The sequence below is a fragment of the Heterocephalus glaber genome, unplaced genomic scaffold, assembly GCF_053883595.1.
Source record: "Heterocephalus glaber isolate CG9 unplaced genomic scaffold, H.glaber_assembly_v1.0 deba00001509, whole genome shotgun sequence".
Lineage (NCBI taxonomy): Eukaryota > Metazoa > Chordata > Mammalia > Rodentia > Bathyergidae > Heterocephalus > Heterocephalus glaber.
The window spans coordinates 41,638,853-41,657,938 of NW_028258325.1; the positions used below are offsets into that span (position 1 = coordinate 41,638,853).

At 37.9% G+C, this 19,086-nt stretch overlaps 1 protein-coding gene across 22 annotated transcripts in view; it reads left to right on the top strand.

The window, feature by feature from the left end:
• Dcun1d4 (defective in cullin neddylation 1 domain containing 4) overlaps positions 1–19,086 on the top strand; it is an 80,894-nt gene that overhangs the window by 44,233 nt on the left and 17,575 nt on the right. For all 22 annotated transcript variants that reach the window (XR_015441360.1, XM_013073979.3, XM_021262359.2 and 19 more), the window contains 2 exons: positions 6,727–6,797; positions 11,088–11,179. Coding sequence is in view for 21 of the 22 variants with exons in the window: in XM_013073979.3 (XP_012929433.1) it covers positions 6,727–6,797; positions 11,088–11,179 (163 nt within the window). In the remaining variant the exon portion in view is untranslated. The remainder of the gene's footprint in view (positions 1–6,726; positions 6,798–11,087; positions 11,180–19,086) is intronic.

Consider the following 19,086-nt stretch of genomic DNA (forward strand, 5'->3'; position numbering starts at 1 on the left):
TGGACATATAGTTATGCAGTTTCCAAGATGTAACTATTATAAATTGTGCTGCTATAAACATGGATATGCATATATCCCTGTAATATGATAATTTTAACTGTTTTGGGAAGGTACTGAGAAGGGGGATAACCAGGTCAAATGGAATTTCTATTTTTAGTGTTTTGAGGAATCTCCACACTGGTTTCCATAGTGGCTGTACTAGTTTACATTCCCTCCAACAGTGTAGAAGAGTTCCTTTTTCCCCAAATCCTCACCAGTCTTTGTTATTATTAGATTTTCTTGATGATAGCCATTTGGGGGGCTGGCTAAGATGGTATCTCAAATAGTTTTAATTTGCATTTCTCTAATAGCTATCTATGTTGAACAGTTTTTTATGCACAGTGGTACCTTGGTTCATGAACTTACTTTGTTCTGCAATTTTGGAAAAGATGGCCATGTGTGTGTTTATGTGGGAAGATGGCTAGAGTCGTGTTTGTCACCTGATGCAGTTTGTAAACAACAAAATTTTACCAAATGCTTGTTTGTAATCCAAATTGTTTGCAAACAAAAGTGTTCATGAATCAAGGTACCATTGTGCAGTATTTATTAGACATTTGTAGATCTCAGAAATGTATTCATTTCTGTTGCCTAGTTTTTGATTGGGTCTTTTCTTTTGGGGAGACTTAATTTTTTTGAGTTTTTTTTATAAATTCTAGATGTTGGTCTCTGTCCAAGGAATAGCTGGCAAAAGTTTTTTCCTATTCTATAGGTTGTCTTTTGACTGTTGGTTATTTCCTTTGCTGTGCAGAACCATTTTAATTTTATATCCCATTTGTTGATGCTTAGTATTATTTCTTGTGCCATTGGGGTTCTATTTAAAAAAGTCCTTGCCTAAGCCTATATCTTCAAGTATTATGCCTATTGTATCTTCCAGCAGGTTGTTTCTGTTTTAACATTTAGATCTTTGATCCATTTTGATTTTAGTTTATTACATGGGGAGAGGTATATGGATTAGACTCAGTGTTCTGCATGTGGATATCCAATTTTCCAAGCAGTGTATGCTTTTGGCCCCTTTTTCAAAGATCAAATAACTGTATTGCCTGGGGTTGTTTCTTCTATTCTGTTCCTTTGATATACATGCCTGTTTTTGTGCCAGTACCATGCTGTTTTAATCATCATAGTTGTATAGTGTAACTTCAAGTCTGGGATTGTGCTGCTACTTGCTTTGCTTTTGTTATTCAGGATTGCTTTTGCTATTCTCATCTCTTCTTGTTCCATATGAATTTTAGGATTTTTTTCTCTAGATCTTTTGGAAATGCCATTGATATTTTGATTGGTATTGCATTAAATCTGTGTATCAGTTTTAGAAGTGTAGCAACTTTGATTATATTGATTATACATATCCAGGAACAAGGGATAGCTATCCATTTTCTAATGTCATCCTTAATTTTTCAGAGTAATGTAATTTTCATTATAGAGGTCTTTCACTTCTGTGATTAGGTTAATTTCTAAGTAATTTTTTGATGCTATTATGAATGATATTGTTTTCTTAATTTACTTTTCACTGAATTCATTATTAATATGTAAGAATGCTAGTGATTTCTGTGTTGATATTTCATATCCTGCTACATTGCTGAATTTGCTTATTCTGGGAATCTTTTGGTGGAGTTTTTTGGGTTTTGTAAGTAAAAGATCATGTCATCTGCAGATAATGAGACTTTGACTTTATCCTTTCCTATTCATATCCTTTTTATGTCTTTCTCTTGCCTAATTGCTCTGGCTGATATTAGGACTGCATTAAGCAGGAGTGGTGATAATGGGCATCCTTGTCTTGTTCCTGATTTTAGAGGGAAGGCTTTCCATTTTTCTCCATTTAATATGATATTGGCACTGAGTTGGCTATAAGTGGCTTTTATCCGATTAAAATAAGGTCCTTTATACCTGTTTTCTTCAGGATTTGTCATGATAGATTTTGTAGTCTAGCGAAGGCTTTTTTTTTTTTTTTTTCATTTGGTACTGGGGATGGAACTCGGGACCCTGCACTTTCAAGGCAAGCGGCAGAACCACTGAGCTAAATTCCCGGCCCCAAAGGCTTTTTTATGTTTTTAAAAATCTATTGAGGTGATCACATGGTTTTATTTACCTTGTTTCTGTTTATGTGATGAAATGCATTTATTGATTTGTATATGTGGAACCATTCTTGCCTCCCTGGAAGGAAGCCTACTTGGTCATGGTGAATGATCGTTTTGATGCTTTGTTTCTTTCTGTTTGCTAGTATCTTGTTAAGGATTTTTGTATCTATGTTCATTAGAGAGGTTGGCCTGTAGTTCTCTTTCCTGGTTGGGCCTTTGTCTGGTTTAGGGATCAGGATAATGTTAGTTTCTGAGAATGATTTTGGAAGTATTCCTTCCCTCTCCATTACATTGGAGTTTGAAGAGTGTTGGTGTTCGCTCTTCCCTGAAGTTCACATAGAATTTGGCAATGAATGCATCAGGTCTTGAGCTTTTTGTTTTTTCTTAATCAGTAGTGTTTTTATTACTACTTCAGTTTCATTGCTGGATGGTTCAAGATTTTTAAGTCTTCTTGGTTCAATTTTGGTCAGTCATATGTATGTAGGAATCACCATTTCTTCCGAGTTCTCCAGTTTTTGGGCATATATTTGTGAAGCGATTGCTAGTAATTTTCTGGCTTATTGCATTGTTTGTTGTAATTTCACCTTTTTTGTTTTTAATTGCATTGATTTGTGTCTTTTTTTTTACACTTGATCTTAGCCAAAAGGCCAAGAAGCGATATATCTTTTTTTTTTTTAATAAGATTGGCTAAGGGTTTGTCTGTTTTATTTATTCTTTTAACAAACCAGCTCTTTGAGTCATTGATTCTTTGTATTTTTTTTTGTCTCCCTTTCATTTAATTCTGCTCAGATCGTTGTAATTTCCTTCCTTGGACAAGCTCTGGATTTGGATTGTTCTTGTTTTTTTAGGACCTTGAGATGCATCATTGGGTTATTTATTTGGGCTCATTCTATTTTTCTGATGTTTGCATTCACTGCTGTAAACTTTCCTCATAGGACTGCTTTCATTATATCCCATAAGTTCTGGTTTGTTGTAGTGCCATTATTTAATTCTAGGAACTGTCTTTTATTTCTTCCTTAATTTCTTCTGTGATTCATTGATTATTCAAGAGTGTGTTGTTCAGTTTTCATATTTGCATAGTTTCTGTGATTTCTCTTACTATTGATTTCTAGTTTCATTGCACTGTGACCTGATAATATGTATGATAAAATTTTGATTCTTTTGCATTTACTTGGGCATGCTTTATTAGCTAGTATGTGTCTTATTTTGGTGAAAGTACCATGTGCTACAGAAAAGAATGTGTACTCTATTGTTAGAACACTCATGAAGTCCATTTGTTAAAAGGTTTGGTTCACCTCATATTTTCTTTGTTAATTTTTTGTTTAGTTGATTTATTTGTGATAATGGAGTCTTAAGGTCCCCTCTACAGTTGAATTGATATTTGTCTTATATTTTATGTCATTTAGTATTTGTTTTATGAAGTTGAGTGCACTGTGGTTTGGTATATATATGTTTATAATTGTTATCTCTTCCTGTTGAATGGTTCTGTTAACTAATATGTAATGTCCTTCATTGACTCTTTTGATCAGCTTTGGTTTGAAGTCCATCTGGTCTGCAAATAAGATAGCTAATCCTACTTATTTTTAGGTTCCCATTCTATGTACTATTGTTTTCCATCTTTTGAATTTTAATCTGTGACTTTCTTTTTGTGTTAAATGTGTTTCCTTTATACAGCAAATGGTTGGATTTTGTTTCTTGATCCATTCTTGCTAATCTGTCTTTTGATTGCTGAATTGAGTCCATATATACTGGTAGTTATAATTGATAAGTATTGACTTGATCCTATCATTGTTTTATTTTCCTATTGCTGTTTTGCTCTTGTCCTACTTAATTGCTATCTCTACCTGATCCATTCATAGTAGTGGACCCTTTGGCATTGTTATCTTTATTGACTCCTTCTAGAATATCCTTGAGAATGTTTTGAATGTTGGCTTGGTGGCTGTGAATTTCTTTAGATTCTCTTTATCAAAATTCCTTATTTCTCCATCAGGTTTGAAAGATAATTTTGCAGGATAACAGTTTGGGTTGGAAGTTGTTTTCTTTTAGAGGTTGAAACGCTTCATTCCAAGCTCTTCTTGCTTTTAAGGTTTGTGTAAGAAACCTCTTTTGTAATTTTTATAGGTTTTCCTTTGTAGATGAGTCAATGCTTTCTTCTAGCTGCCTTTAAGATTCTGTTCTTGGGCCCAGGGATTTAGCTCAGTGGTTTCGCCGCCTGCTGCCCAAGCGCAAGGACCCAAGTTTGATCCCCGGTACCAAAAAAAAAAAAGATTCTGTTCTTGTGTTGGATTTCTGATATTTTAATTATTATATGATGTGGAGTGGTTTTTTTCCTCAATCATGGCTAATTGGGGTTCTATATGCCTCATTTACCTATGTGTTTAAATTCTTTTTTCCATGTCTGGATGGTTTTCTGCTATTACTTCTGTAATCAGGGTTTTTATGCCCTTTGCGCTGCCTTCTAATTTTTCATTAATTCCAATTATTCTTATGTTAGTCTTCTTTGAGTCATTTAGCAGCTGCTAGATACATGGTTCATGCTCTCTTATTTTTCAGGTAATCTCTCATTAATTGATCACTAATTACAGCCCTGTCCTCTAGATTTGACACTTGTCTTCACATTGGTCACTTCTGCTACCCATACTTTCATACTTTACCCATACACTTTGAAATTTCTTTTAATGAACTCTCATTCTTTCCTATGCTGGACATCCATGTTTTGTATCTCTTTCTTTAGCACCACCAGATTTTTATTAGTGTCTTCTAGACTTACTGTTCACTTGTTTCATTAGGGTCATTATCTGACTAGTGATAATCTTGTTTAAATTCACCAAGCACCTTATTGAACTGTTTTACTTCCATTGATACCCTTTCAGACCTTTCTGCTATATGGCTTTTGATTTCCTTCCCCTTGATTCCCCTGGACCAGTCTTGGGACCAAGAATTGCAAGGTTTAGAGGAATTTTGTTTCCTTATCTTTTCATGTTTCTGTATATTTGTTTGTTTTTTGTGCTGGGGTTTGTGGGTTTTTGGTTGTGAGCCACTGTTTTGTTTATGACCCCCAGGCAATCCAGATATTGACAGAGAAAAACAGTTGTTATGGCTTTTGTTTAGATGTCCCCCCAAGGCCTCATGTGGTCATAGGTGGGGCTTTTTCAGAGGTGGCTGGACCAAGAGTGTGATTCAGAGGTGGCTGGATCTAGAGTGAAATTGATTCATTGTGCAGTGCTAGGCTCAAGGACACTAGGATTAAGGGTGTGAGTGCTCCCCACCCTCAGTAGTCTGGATAAGATAAAAGGGGCAGAAAGATGCTGTTAAGGTCCCGGTTGTTTTTGCTTTTGCCTCCATGAACTGTTGCCCCTCTGCCATGTACCACCCTGCCTTTGAGCCAGCTGATTATGGACCGAAACCTTTACAAACTGTGAGCTAAATAAACCTTTCCTCCCTTACCTTTGGGTGTTGGATATTTTGAGGGAAAATTAACTAAGACACCAATTGACAACAACAACTATGTCACCATGGTTATAGTAGTAAAGTCAGCAATAACAGTGGTGTCAAATATCAACTGGATACTGACAAACCCTAAGAACCACTCATGAACTGGCCTTAGGCAGAGGTGAGACCTTCATAATTTTAGTGAGGACACTGAGGCCACCCAAATATTAACCAGTAGTAATTCAGACCACTAATTTCTGCTTCATGTAGGGAGCTGTGCAAAAGCTCAAGCATACCACTGGACTGCATGCCATCTCCTTCAGATCCACCCCCATTGAAGGTCATACTCACCAGACCTGGCCTCCCACCACAGTATACAAGATCTCCTTGCCTGAGCCTCCCAGGATCCCAGGAGATTCCTGTCTAACTCTCTCCCTTTCCAGGCCTATCTCACCCCGTCGCTGTGGTAGGGTAACACTTCAGTCTTGAAGTGAAACTCTTCTCTTGGGCAGTCTTTGATTGTCACTTCTGCTGTCCTGTGCTGTGAGAACTCAGGAGTGGAGCTGGCTAAGATTTGATAGTTTGGCTGCTCTGTTTCCACCCACATGTATTTTGCAGGGCCTGGGCCATTGTTGGGGGGCCAGTGTCCAAGAATAGAAGTTTTAGAGGTGAAATCGAATTCAGGTAGCCTTATCTTGTTTTTGTTTGCTTTGCCATTTTAACCACTTTTTTTCAATAGTACCTGTTTGCAGTACATAATGTTTCCATTCCTTGTGTGGAGTTGGTACATGTACACAACACATCTTCATTCCTTTCTTCATCCCCTTTCCCTCCTCCTCCCCCTTCCATTCATCTCTTGATCCCCTACCTTTTTTCCCTCTCATCTTTAGGTATAAATGATGTGTACAATATTCCAAAGGTTGAAGGACATTGTGACAAACTGATTTAAATGATTGTACAGAGTAGAATCCTTTAAAGCTATAACTGAAATTTGAAATATTTGAAATTCATATATTCGTAAAAATATTCAAAATTTGAATATTTTTCAATTAGTGCTTGATTTCTTTCTTTGAGAAGAAATTATGGCCTTTAAATCTTACTTGATGACAGTATAAAACATAATGACAGTAGTAATACTGTGTATGGTCAGATTTAATTTATATAATATTATATTTCATTGCAGGTACTGAGGATGTTGTGGGTCCTGAAGGAATGGAGAAATTTTGTGAAGACATTGGTGTAGAACCTGAAAACGTAAGTTTAACTCACTGAGTAGTGTCGATCAGTTATTTTTCTTTCTTAAATCTTTTGTCTCTTCACAAATAAAGCAGTAATAAAGAAATAACAATACATTCATTTTTATGATGCCACCTAAGAATTAAGTTCCAATTCTGGTTTGATTTGTGTGGTTTTTTTCTTGTAAGTAAGAAAATGTTAACTATGGTCACTTTTTCCTATGGTTTAATTTCCTATATGTAAAAGGTCGAGTAATTATGTACTGAAAGTAGATGTTTAAAATGTGGTGTGGGCATGTGTAGCTACAATGGCTGATCACTGAGGGGGGCCAAGTCACTGAGGGCTGTATATTTTGTCTCTTAATAGTTGTTTCAGCCTAACGTACAGTTAGTCCTAGACTTTGAATAATTATTCATGAAGGTTTTGAGTAGTAATAATTATGAATTTTTCACAGATCTTTCATTTTCAATTAAATTTAGCTCAGAAAGTGTTTTTAATGTAAAATCACTAAGTAGTTCTTAAATGTTAGTTATTTGCTTAATTATTTTTGTCTAATTTTTAACATCATGTTACTGTTCAATACTTTTTTCTTATACTAGAATGAGAAATCATTCTCATATATGTGTGCTGGCTCATAAATGATATAGTTTGATTTTATAGTAGCCTCCAATTTAGCAACTATATCCTAGGTCCTAAAGGAATTTGTGACCTAGAAGAAATCATCCTCCATATTTAGACTTTCTGAGACATCTGGTGCCTGTGCATGTGTTATGCTTTCATAGAAAACTGAGAATTGAGACCTCATACATGTTTCTTAAAACATTTTTACCCTTAGGATTTCTGTGCCTGTGGAGTCCACCACCACCCCTATTTTGCCCTCAGTGACACTTAAATTTTCTAAAATGCCTTGGAATGTCTTTCACTTAGTACATGGATTTTTGTCTTATATGTTTCATTTTAATGTGTCCCAGTTCATGTATCTTCGAAATTTACTTTGGTGTAAAAATTTGGGAAAGGGCCAGGGATTTAGCTCATTGGTACCGCACCTGCCTTGCCAAGTGCAAGGTCCTGAGTTCGATCCCTAGTACCAAAAAAAAAATTTGGGAAAATGGGGCCAATAGTATTTCTTCAGATCTAGTCCATGAACATAGGAAAAGACCACTTTACTGACTTTGAGAAGGAAGTTTTCTGCTGGGGTCTGAGGCAGGCTTGACACAGTATTTTCTAAGTGTTGCCAGAAGGGTGAGAGTGAGTTGGGTCTGGTGATAGATCTAGGGGGTCCATTCAGAAGACAGTAATGAACATGTGTTCAGAGGAGCAGGCAGAAGGGCCCAGGCCCACAGTCCGATGAGATTGGGATGCTAGGGTTAAGCTGTAGGTGTGTAAGGGTTTAGCTGAACATTTAGTCTCAGAGGCGGAACAGCCTGTCTCTGAGGGGAGTGCTGATGTTGAGTCTGACTAAACAGGAATGGGAGGAAAGTTTGTCACCCCTAATACCAGTACTCGATAAAAGAAAGCTATTATTGTCATCCTTTTTTGGCTGTTAAGAGTCCTTTAGACTCTGTTTCTGTGGGAATAAATACAGTGTGAAATCATGTTGAAGACTTAAGACCAAATTCAGAATATTGTTGTAAGTATGTATTGCTGTACTCTAATCCCTAAGATGACACCAATAGAAGTTGTATTTTTCTATTGTCTCTTTTTGAAGTCTTGTCTGAATTGCATTTTGAAAATGTTTAAAACTCACTTCACCTGATATTCATAGCGTGTGAAACTTAAGCAGCTGATAAATCAGGTCTACTTTACCAAGATAAAAGCAACTTTATTTTTTAGCTTCCTTACTGGTTAACTGTTTCATGTATAGACTGTTTCCTGGGGTGAATATCTGCTTTGGCTACTTAGCGATAGTTCGCTTACTTGTGTGTGTTCTTGGGCTCTCACCTTTTGTTTTCAACTTAAGTTTTTATGTGGGATTTTAAAGTTTTCTAGTAAAGGGCTGAAGAGAGATATTAAGACTATATAATTTGCATTAGAAAATGTATTAGTGAGCCCAGGATTTAGCTCAGTGGTTTTTCCGCCTGCTGCGCAAGCGCAAAGACTCGAGTTCGATCCCCGGTACCAAAAAAAAAAAAGAAAATGTATTAGTTCACCTAGGTAAATTGATGTATAGCAGTCAGCATTCCAAGAAACCTGAGGGCTGAGGAGAAAATCTACTAATATATGAATACTTTAAAGAACATGTAACCTCTTCTTTGGGGAAATTTTTCTTAGTGGCCCATTGGTCTCTTAAGTGACCATTTTTAACCTGTTTAACAATAATTTTAACCTATTTAGTAATCAGTACTAATCAGCCCAAGTCACTTGCCTAGTAATTTAGATATTTTTAAAATAAAAAGTGAATTAAAAAAAATTGATATGTAGTACCACCTTATTTGATGAAAAGTCCTAGAAACTTAGTAGATTCTTATGGATATTAATTTCCAAAGTGGAAAACCATAAAGTCATCATTAAGAGAAAGCTTTTCATTAATCCTCCAGTTATCAAACAAATTTTAGCCTACAAACTAGTTTGTTGGCCAACAGATAAAAGGACAGACTTTGTGAATCTCCTGAATGGTCCTCTTCTGGGTTTTTTTTAAGTACAAGTGGCCCCTTAGAGGCTCATTAAGTCATCTAAAATTGCTTTTCTAAGTAATTCTTGTTTTATTACATTTTTATATCATCTTGATCCCTTTCCCTATCACCATCATCTAACCCAGTTAGACACACAGATGTTTTGGGGTAGTTCTTCTAGTAGTTGAAATCAAGCCTTAGCCTCTGTAAAGAACTCACATTAAAGAGTATCCTGATGCCTGGTCAGTTGTATTATGCAAACTTGTATTTCTACTGCGTACCTGTTTCTGTCACAACACATGGAGAGTGTCCATCAACAGTGCATACCGGACCCCAAGCTAGGATTTGGTTGTGCCTTGTATGTGATGACTGACCAGAGGTGGCCAGCCCTGCAGAGTGCCAGGCTGGTCCTAAGAAGGCTCTTTACCTTTTTAGGACTGACATTCTCTATTTCTTAGTTACTACTCATTTTTCCTTGAGTCTTTGAGGTGAATAAGGACAACTTCCTCCTCCTCTCCCAGTTATGGATGGTCTTAGCCCTGTCCCTATGCAGGACTTTGGATGACTTGGAGCTGGGTGTGCCCTTGAAATGTAATTTTGTCTTCACACCCTCAGGTAGTTAGTATAATTTACCTTTGGTTCTTTGTGCCATCCTTTCCCTAAAGTAGCCATGTGAAATACTGATTAAGCAGTGTCGTGAACCTGAGTTGTCACAGTTGCTGGCATCTGTAGATTCAGAAGATTCACTGAAAACAAGAATGGCACTGAAGGGCTGGTGCCTGCTGAGAAGCAGTTGGGCCATGCCACTCATCCTGGCCCATTCCAGGTTCAGCACTGTTTTAAGTGGAACCACAGGCTACTTTAACATGATTTCCCAATCAAACGCAGTGGTGTCTACCTGTAATCCCAGCACTTTGGGAGACAGCCAAGAGGATCACAGGTTCAAACTCAGCCTGGGCAATTTAGTGACTTATCCAGACCTTGACTCAAAAAATTTAAAAAGTGCTGTGGATGTAGCTTAGTGTGAAAGCCCCTAGGTTCAATTTCAATCTCCAGTAAGATTTCCCTGGCAGTGTATATGGCTCAGTTCACAAACACTGACGTATATGTGATACATCCCCTGGTGCATATCTCCCAGCATCCACCATTTTATTTGTCAACACTCTTCTGCACCTTGCCATTTCACTTAATAGATCTTGGAGATTGTTCCATATTTTAACAGATAGCTCTACCTCATTTATGTTAACGGTGCCACAGTATTCCTTAATTTGGAATATATTTAGCAAAGAAATATTTAACTGGACCCTTATTCATAGGCATTTGGTTATTTTTAGCCTTTTGCCACTACAAACTACTACAATAAATACTGAGTATACAGCATAGTTTTGTGTACATGTACAAGTATAGCTATGAGATAGGTTTCTCTAGGTGGAATTGCTGAGTGAATAACTTTAATTTTGATTCCTTTCATTTCCATGGCTATGCAGCCAGAAAATGCATGTTTTTCCAAACCCACTTCAGCAGACTGCATTCTCAAACTTTTTAAATGTTTGCCAAAGTAGAACTCAGTTTTGAAGTTCCTGTCTTCATATTTCAGTGAATAAACATATTATTGAGAATAGAATCATTTTTAAGATGTTGGTGTTATTTAATTGCTGAGATTTGATTTGTCTTTTTCTTTTTTTTCTTAAAACAGGTAGTTATGCTTGTCCTAGCTTGGAAATTGGACGCACAAAACATGGGTTATTTTACTCTACAAGAATGGTTAACAGGAATGACTTCTTTACAGTAAGTCCCAAGGCTGTTAGGGGCCCTGTACCTTCCCCAGGTGGTTTCCTCTTCCCTGGGAGCTGAGGAGGTAGAGTGCTTGGAAGGAAATTAAGTTTTTATATCCTTATGTATGGAAAATGTTAGTATTCTTCTAGAGCAGCTATGTCTGGTAGAAGTAGGCCACCTTTTTTTCATGTATGTGAGCTACACACATAGTTTAAAATTTTCTCATTGCTACATTAATGTACAAAGGAGCAAGTAAAATTAGTTTTACTATATTTAACCCAAAATATCCAGAATATTATCATGCCAATTATCGTTCTGTATTTGAAAACAATGAGATATTTTACATTCTTTTTTTAATAATACATCTTCAAAAGCTGGTGTGTATTTTACACTTATGATCCATGTAGTCAGTTACTGTTACCTGTGTTTCAAGTGCTCACTAGTCACACATGCCTCATGGCTATTACTGGAGGGTGCATATTTAGAGCTTATTAAAAAGCAAAGGCTTGGCTGGGTGTGGTGGTTCATGCCTGTAATCCCAGAACTCTGGGAGGTTGAGACAGGAGGATCACAAATTTGAGTCCAGCCTAGGAAACATAGCAACTTAGGGAGACCTTGTCTCAAACAAAACATAAAGAGGCTAAGAATGTAACTCAGTGTGAAGGTTCAATCGCCAGTACCACTGAAAAAAACTAAAGGCATTATTAGCATCTGGCTTATAGCTAGATAAAGCTGAGTGAAGTTTAACTTAGGAGTGAAAATATTTGATGTCTTCTATTTCATACATCTGATTTTAGCTCTGGGAAAACTAGAACTTCATTATTGATTAAAAAAATAATGAAGATTTTGTGTTGTGTGGTCTAAAATTAAGGAAAAGATCAGTGATGTGTATTCACTTTGTGCTTGTGTGTATATGTATGTTTTTGCTAAGAGTTTCACTCAGGAAAACAAATTATTCTGTTGTATTATGCCTTGAAGGATACAGTTAGGGTGGATCCCTAAACATTTTAGATAGTATTAAAGATGAAATGTGAATTCTTAGCATAGTAACTTTGTTCTAGAATCCTTGCAATAACTTCTCTTTCTTTTCACTTGAACTAGGAATAATAGACCTTGGCTTTTACTGGATTAAAGTTGAGTTGGAAATGGTTTTATGATTTTATTTAAATAATTTTGGAATTTGTCATCTTTTAATGTCTTGTCCCTTTGTTAGTGTTTGGTGTGCTTTAGTAGTTTATGAAACCTTTTCATTGTTTTCCCATTCAAGCCTCAAGGCTATGTGGTGAAAAAGAACAGTCAGACTTTATCCAGAACTTTTGACAGATGAGGAAACTGAGACTTAGAGGAACTAAGTGGCTTGTGAAAGTGGCAAAGATGGAAAAGATGCCCAAGATTTCTGACCAAGTCACGTTTCCCCTGTAACGATGTTATCTGATGGAAAATGAATTTTATGTAAAACCTAAACCATCTTTTTACAAACACTTTCCTGTCAGCATGCTCTAGAATATTAGTGTAAGTTCTCTGAAATCTCTTTCTAATTGTATTTGAAGAGCATTGCCTTTTAATTTAAAGCCTACTGACTTTTCCATTATTTCCTCACAGCCATCTGATGGCTGCTCTTTTCAAGCATCCTTGTGATGATGGGTGCATGGCCATATCAAGATTTTATTTCAGGGCTTCAGAGACAACACCATCAACATTTTTCAGGCCCATTTTCATTGTTTCATTTGTTTATCCATTTTGTAGTTTGGGATTTTTTACATTTGTCTTTACAAAAGACTCTCACCCAGCCTTGCCCATCTATTTTAAGGGCCCAGGTCCTGGGAAATGAGAGTTTCCTGCAAGAGGTGGTCTGCCTTTGTTCTAAGAGGGGCTAGGTACTCTGTGAAGCCCTTTGTTGAGCAACTCTGTCAGGTTGTGTGATGTAAATGGTGGCAGGTTGGTTCTCACAGGTGGCTGCAGCCTGATCTCTGTAATTCAGGGGTTAGTTAGAAGCCCCACCCACTGTAAAAGCATGGAAGAATCTGCTTTTTTGGGATGTGAAACTGGACTTGGTTTCCTTGTCAACAAGGTGGATATAATTATTCACAATGACCTTTAAAATCCTTTGTAGTTCAAACATAGTCCAACTTCAGGTTTTAAGAACCTTGTTCCAGCCTCCCTAGATTAGTCATTTGTTCAGCAAATATTTGCATGACAGTAATATATGCCACGTGCAGTGTTGTAGGCCTTAGGGAGAAAAACCCCATGAACAAGGTAAAGTCCATTAGGGTCAGGGACTTAGAAACATACTATTTTCTGGTAGAAGACCCCACAGTAATAATGTCACCTTTCTTTATACTAATTAAAAACTAATAATTCCTGTGTTTGTAAGGTATGAGTATTAAGTACACGAGAAAACTCAAGGTAGTTATTTCTATGCACTGAAGCGGAGAGTAGTCCATTTTTTGAATTATTTTTTTGCCTTCTGTTATGATTTAAATCTAAAATGGTCCCAAAAGCCTCATGTGTTTGGGAGGTGATTGGGTTCTGGGGGTGCTATTACTGACGTGCTGTTAAAAGGTAAAGTCTCTTCGGAAGAGATGGGTCACAGGGTGGGACATGGAAGGATGCGTCTCCCTTGCTGGCCTCTCCTTTCTCCCTCTGCTTGCTGGCCACCATGACTCGAGCAGCTTTCTTCCATGCAGGCCTTCTATGCTGTTTCTGCCTTGGAGCCAGCTGACCAGGGACTGTAACTGTGAGCCAAAATACACCTCTCTCCCTTTAAATTGTGGGTGTCAGGTATTGTGTCCCAGTGATAAGGAAAGTGATTAAGACATCTTTCATTTACAATTTTTTTCTGTTTTTCATTTTCATTTGATTAAATATCCAGTGAGATGTTTTGGAGTCAAGGTGGAATATGAATATATATATATATATATATATATCTCACATATATGTATAGTATATATCTTGTACTAATATACACTAGTATATGTCTCAATCCATTTGGATTGTTATAACAAAATGACTGAATGGCTTGTAAATAGAATTTTAGTGCTCACAGTTCTGGAGGCTGGGAAGTCTAATAAAGAGGACCTATTTTTTGGTTCATAAAATAATGGTGCATTCTAGCTGTGCCCTCACATGTGGAGGGGACAAATATGTCCCCTTGGACCTCTTTTATAAGGACACAACTCTGATTCACAAGGGCTCTGCCCCATCACCTCTCAAAGGTCCCCACTGCTTAATTTGGCCACTTTGGAGGTTAGTATTTCAGCACATGAACCAATGATTCAAACCATAGCAGTACATTTGGGTAAAATGCTAGGTTTTTAAATGTTTGGGGATGTAAAAAAAATTAAAATGTGTTTTGTACACGTACTACTAATAATAAAGATTGTTACTGTACAGTGGAGATACGTTAGAAATAGAAAGGTAAGGCCGGGGATTTAGCTCAGAGGATCCGGTGCCTGCCTCGCAAGCGCACGGTACCAAGTTCAATCCCCGGTACAAAAAAAAAAAGAAGCAATAGAAAGGTCATGGGTTTTGGAACCAGAATTTGGCCCCCTCCCCCAGTACTGGGGATTGAACCCAGTGTGTTTACCTTGAGCTACACTCCAGCTCTTTTTTTTTTTTCTCGATACCGGGGCAGGCGGTGAAACCGCTAAGCTAAATCCCCGGTCCAACTCCAGTTCTTTGAGTCAGGGTCTTGCTAAATTGCCCAGTATGGGTTTGAACCTTGATCTTCCTGCCTCAGCATCCCAGTGTGCTGGAATTATAAGCATGTGCTACCACACCTGGCTGGAACCAGAGTTTTGCATTGGTTCTGTCACTTCCTGGGTGTCTCTGATGACATCTGCAAGCCAGTATGGTGAGATGATGACATGTGGATTACCTAAGCACTCAGGAGGAACTGAGGATGTGGCCTCCCAATAGCCTGTCATCTGGAACAGGTGGTGGTGGGTCTGAGAGGACTGGATGGGAACGCTGTTCTGTGCTGGCAGGTCCTTCTCAGCCTGAGAAGGCACAGCTCTTATTGGATTGATTGATTCTCACTGTCTTGTTCCAGCTTGAAGGTTTAAGATTACCTTTGGTGAATTAAGCTAGTAGAGGACCTTAAACTAAAAAGCAACGACCAAAAAGTTTGAGAACTGTCTTCTGCTCTGTGTAGAGCTGATGAGGAGGTAGAGAAATGCCCTCAGGCTGAGTGTAGGGGTGGAGGTCCTCCCTGGGTAAAGGGGAAGCTATGTCTGATTTTATCATTGTGCTTATTCCTGTTACTTCCGAACCTGTGGCAGCAAACTTAAATAAGAAACCATCCCACATTGTATGCATATTTTGGCTCCTTAGAAGTGTGGCACTGTCACTCCCTGTGGCTGTTATTCAGTATGGTACACAGCAGACATGAGGAGCCTTGGGCTGACATGCAATTTTATAGAAAGTTCAGGCTGTCCTTAAGCTTCTCAAGCCTGTTTATTCATAGGCCCTTTGCTGGAACTTAAGTCCCTCTCAAGGTGTCCTTGCAGAGTGGCCACTAGATGGCATCCTACAGTTCTGGACAAGGTGACTCAGGGGCCTCTTTCTCATGGGAGTGAGGCTCTGTAGGCAGATTAAACTCCTTATTGACTCTGTGCACTCTGACCCAGGTAACTATCCTTACTGGGTGCCTGTAGTAGAACTATTACTCCGTGCATTTTATGTTTAAACACAAGGCCTGTTCATCTCTTACACTATATAGACAGGAGCACTGAGCATACCTTTCCCTGCCAGGGTGGAAGGTTGCACCCAGACTTGTGGCAGAACTTTGTGTTTTATCTTGCAGCTCTGCCATGAGACTCCAGCTGTTTTATTTTCTTTGCTCTATCATGATTAGCTACATGAGAGGCTCCTGCTTCTGAACCTGTGGAAATAGGCAGCATAGGACTAAGATAGGCTGTTGGCCCAAATCCAGCGAGCTCCCTGTGGCTTTCATCCTTGACCTTCTTTTCCAGAGAAGAGTGGGGAAATGGGCTTTACGTGTTTTGGAGTTGGCTGCTTTCCCTCCTCTTTGACCTTTTTCCATTATTATGCAATCAATGATAATTTATCATCCCTCACCATTAAAAACATCCAGTTCTGTAGTCAGGCACCCAAAGCAAGATAAGCCTTGCTGCCACTCCTGCCTCCCCAATTTACTGCCAGTGAGCACTTTCTTGTGTATTTTTCTTATCTTCATTGCATCTTATTTGGGTTCTAGCACCAGCTATCTAACTAGGCTCTCAGTATCTCCTTTTTGTCCCTCAATCTGTCTCCACAAAGAGTAAGCTAAGATAGAAGCTTGATCTCTCCCAAGGTGGGAGGTTACCTCCCTTGTTTGAAGGACTCAGTAAAAGCCTTCATAGTGGACCGCAAAAGCCCTTTATGGTCTGACCCTACCTCCCTCTCAGCCTGTGTTTGTACCTCTTTAATGCCTACTCTGTCCACTCCAGCCACAATGGTTTTCTTTTCGTCTTTGGGACTTAGCATGCCCCATTCTGCCACCAGGCCCTTGCACATGCTGTCCTGAATATCTGGAGAGCTCTTCCCACCTCTCCAGAAACACTTAGTCCCTGCATATCTTTCAGCTCTGTGCTTATGTGTCAGTTCCTTGAAGAAGTCCTTTTTGACTTCTAAAATAATCTAATTTTAATCTTTTTCAACGTCAGAAAAAAATAAATGACATTATAAATTGGTCCATAGATATTAAATATTTACTCTAACTTTTGGCTTTTAGATAGTTTATCATCTTAATAAGAGAGATCATGAGGACTTATTTGTAGTACAAATATTTGTAGCTACAAAAAAGCTTCCACTAATTTGCTAAAAATAAATTACTGTGTTCTATTATAGACCATATTTTAGTTTAATAACTAGCCAAAATGTTTATTTTGTTTTTCGTTTTATTTTATTATTATTTTTCCCTCATTAAGTTTATTGGTACATTTTAGGTATAAAATACATTTACATACATCATTGGGATCTTGTACTGTTACATGAGTATCTTGGTTCTTATTTTTTTCTCCTTCCCCTGCCCTCCCTTCACCCCCTCCACCCTTCCCTATTTGCAAAGTTTTTGTTTCCATTTTTGTCCTTTTCTCATAGTTTATTTTGATAATAACTTCCTAAATGTCTCATCTATTATGATTCGATAAAAGCTCTACAGAAAAGTACAAGTGACCATATAGTCCTGAGAAGCTTTAATGTGCTGGTGAAATGGTTACTCTTGGTTCTCATCTTTAAGCACTACATGTTGCAAACAGAATTAATTTGTAAAAATAACCAATTAGTCTCTTCCCTTATGAAAAATAAACACTGTTACTTAACTGATAAGAATAGGTTATCATTATCTGAGCTTCCTGGAAAAATGGCTTATTTCAAATCTAGGGCAGGTAACAAGCAAAGTGAGCTGGGATGTCTTGTGCCAGAAAGCAGGAAGAGACTGGTGGGGACATGTCATGGAACACTGGAGCCAGCTTTAAGAGGCTGCTGCCCAAATTGGGATGGTTTGTGCATCGAAGAGAATGCAGACAGTAATGGACTATAACACACCGAATTAAAAACAAAAAGTTCCAAATCCAGAAAAGAAGGGTGGTAGGTGGAGCTATATAAGAGGTGTGACTAAGGTAGAAGAAATGATAGGATTATAAAATCAGTCTTGTAGTTCAGATGTAATAAATGGTTTAGGCAGATATATACCAACAGTAACTGCTAAAAACCATTTTATGTTGTATTAGAAGGTCTTTAAGGATGATTCCAACACTGCTACAGAAATTGCAGTAGGAGAGGCACTTGACATGAGATAGAAAGGTTTGGTTTATTGTACTCACAGGTCCTGTAGGAGGGAAGCAGGGCACTCTGCAGGGGGTGCATTTGGGAGGCACACTTGGAAGGAGCTAGGACCCATGGGCAAGTGCCTTTATTGGGGCACAGGAGAACATGAAGTATGAAGAACGAGGGAACTTCACTGGTGCATTTGAATGGCACTGGGTCACGGGAGAACAAGAAGGGGTGCCTAGGGCAGGGACCAGATGGATCATGCTGGTGTACCTGGTCTCCTGGGTAGACTGCTCATGGAATATTTTGGGGGATGTGAAGGCATTAGGAAAACAGGATGTTCAAAAATTTACAATATGCATTGAGCAAAGTGCTGATGAAGAACAAAATACTCAAGTCTTAAGGTACCATCCTACAAATTAGTCACAAGTTTACAAGAAGAAAGGTACCTTTGGACAATCTGATGGAACCCACCATAACCATATGATTCAACTTGATGTTAAGTGTGATCAAAAATATGGTGAATGTTAAATTTTTAAGTTTATTACAGTAAGTAACAGATATGTTGCCAGTAATCTTCCTCAAATAGTCCCCCTTGCTTTGAACACACATATCCCATCACTCTTACCATTTTCTGAAGCACTTGTGGAAGTCCTCTTTCATGAATGTCTTAGTTGTGCTGTCATGGAGTGCTCCAACGTCCTGAATCTATTCAAAGTGTTTACCTTTTATGGTCATTTGACTTTGGGGAAGAGTTAGAAGTTGCATGGTGCCAGATCTGGTGAATAAATTGGATGAGAAAACCATGTTTTTAGGAGCTTGCCTTTCCATTGGATGGCACTCAGCAGCAGATTCATTGTATTTTTAATCATACCTCATAAAGACTTAAAAAAGAGCTTCCAGAATTGCTTCAGAAAGTGGCAAGAATAATGGGGATAAGTGTTGTGAAGTGATTTTAAGGGAATTAGTAGCAATGTGGCTTTTACTGTAATAAAATTTTAAAAATATAAATACCATATTTTCATCACCCTTATATCTGTAATAATGAGATAGACTGACATGATGAGCCATTGTATGTAGTATTCCTGTCAGAAGTGTTAAATCTACATATAATCTTGAGGGGATTATTTGAGAGTTTGACATGC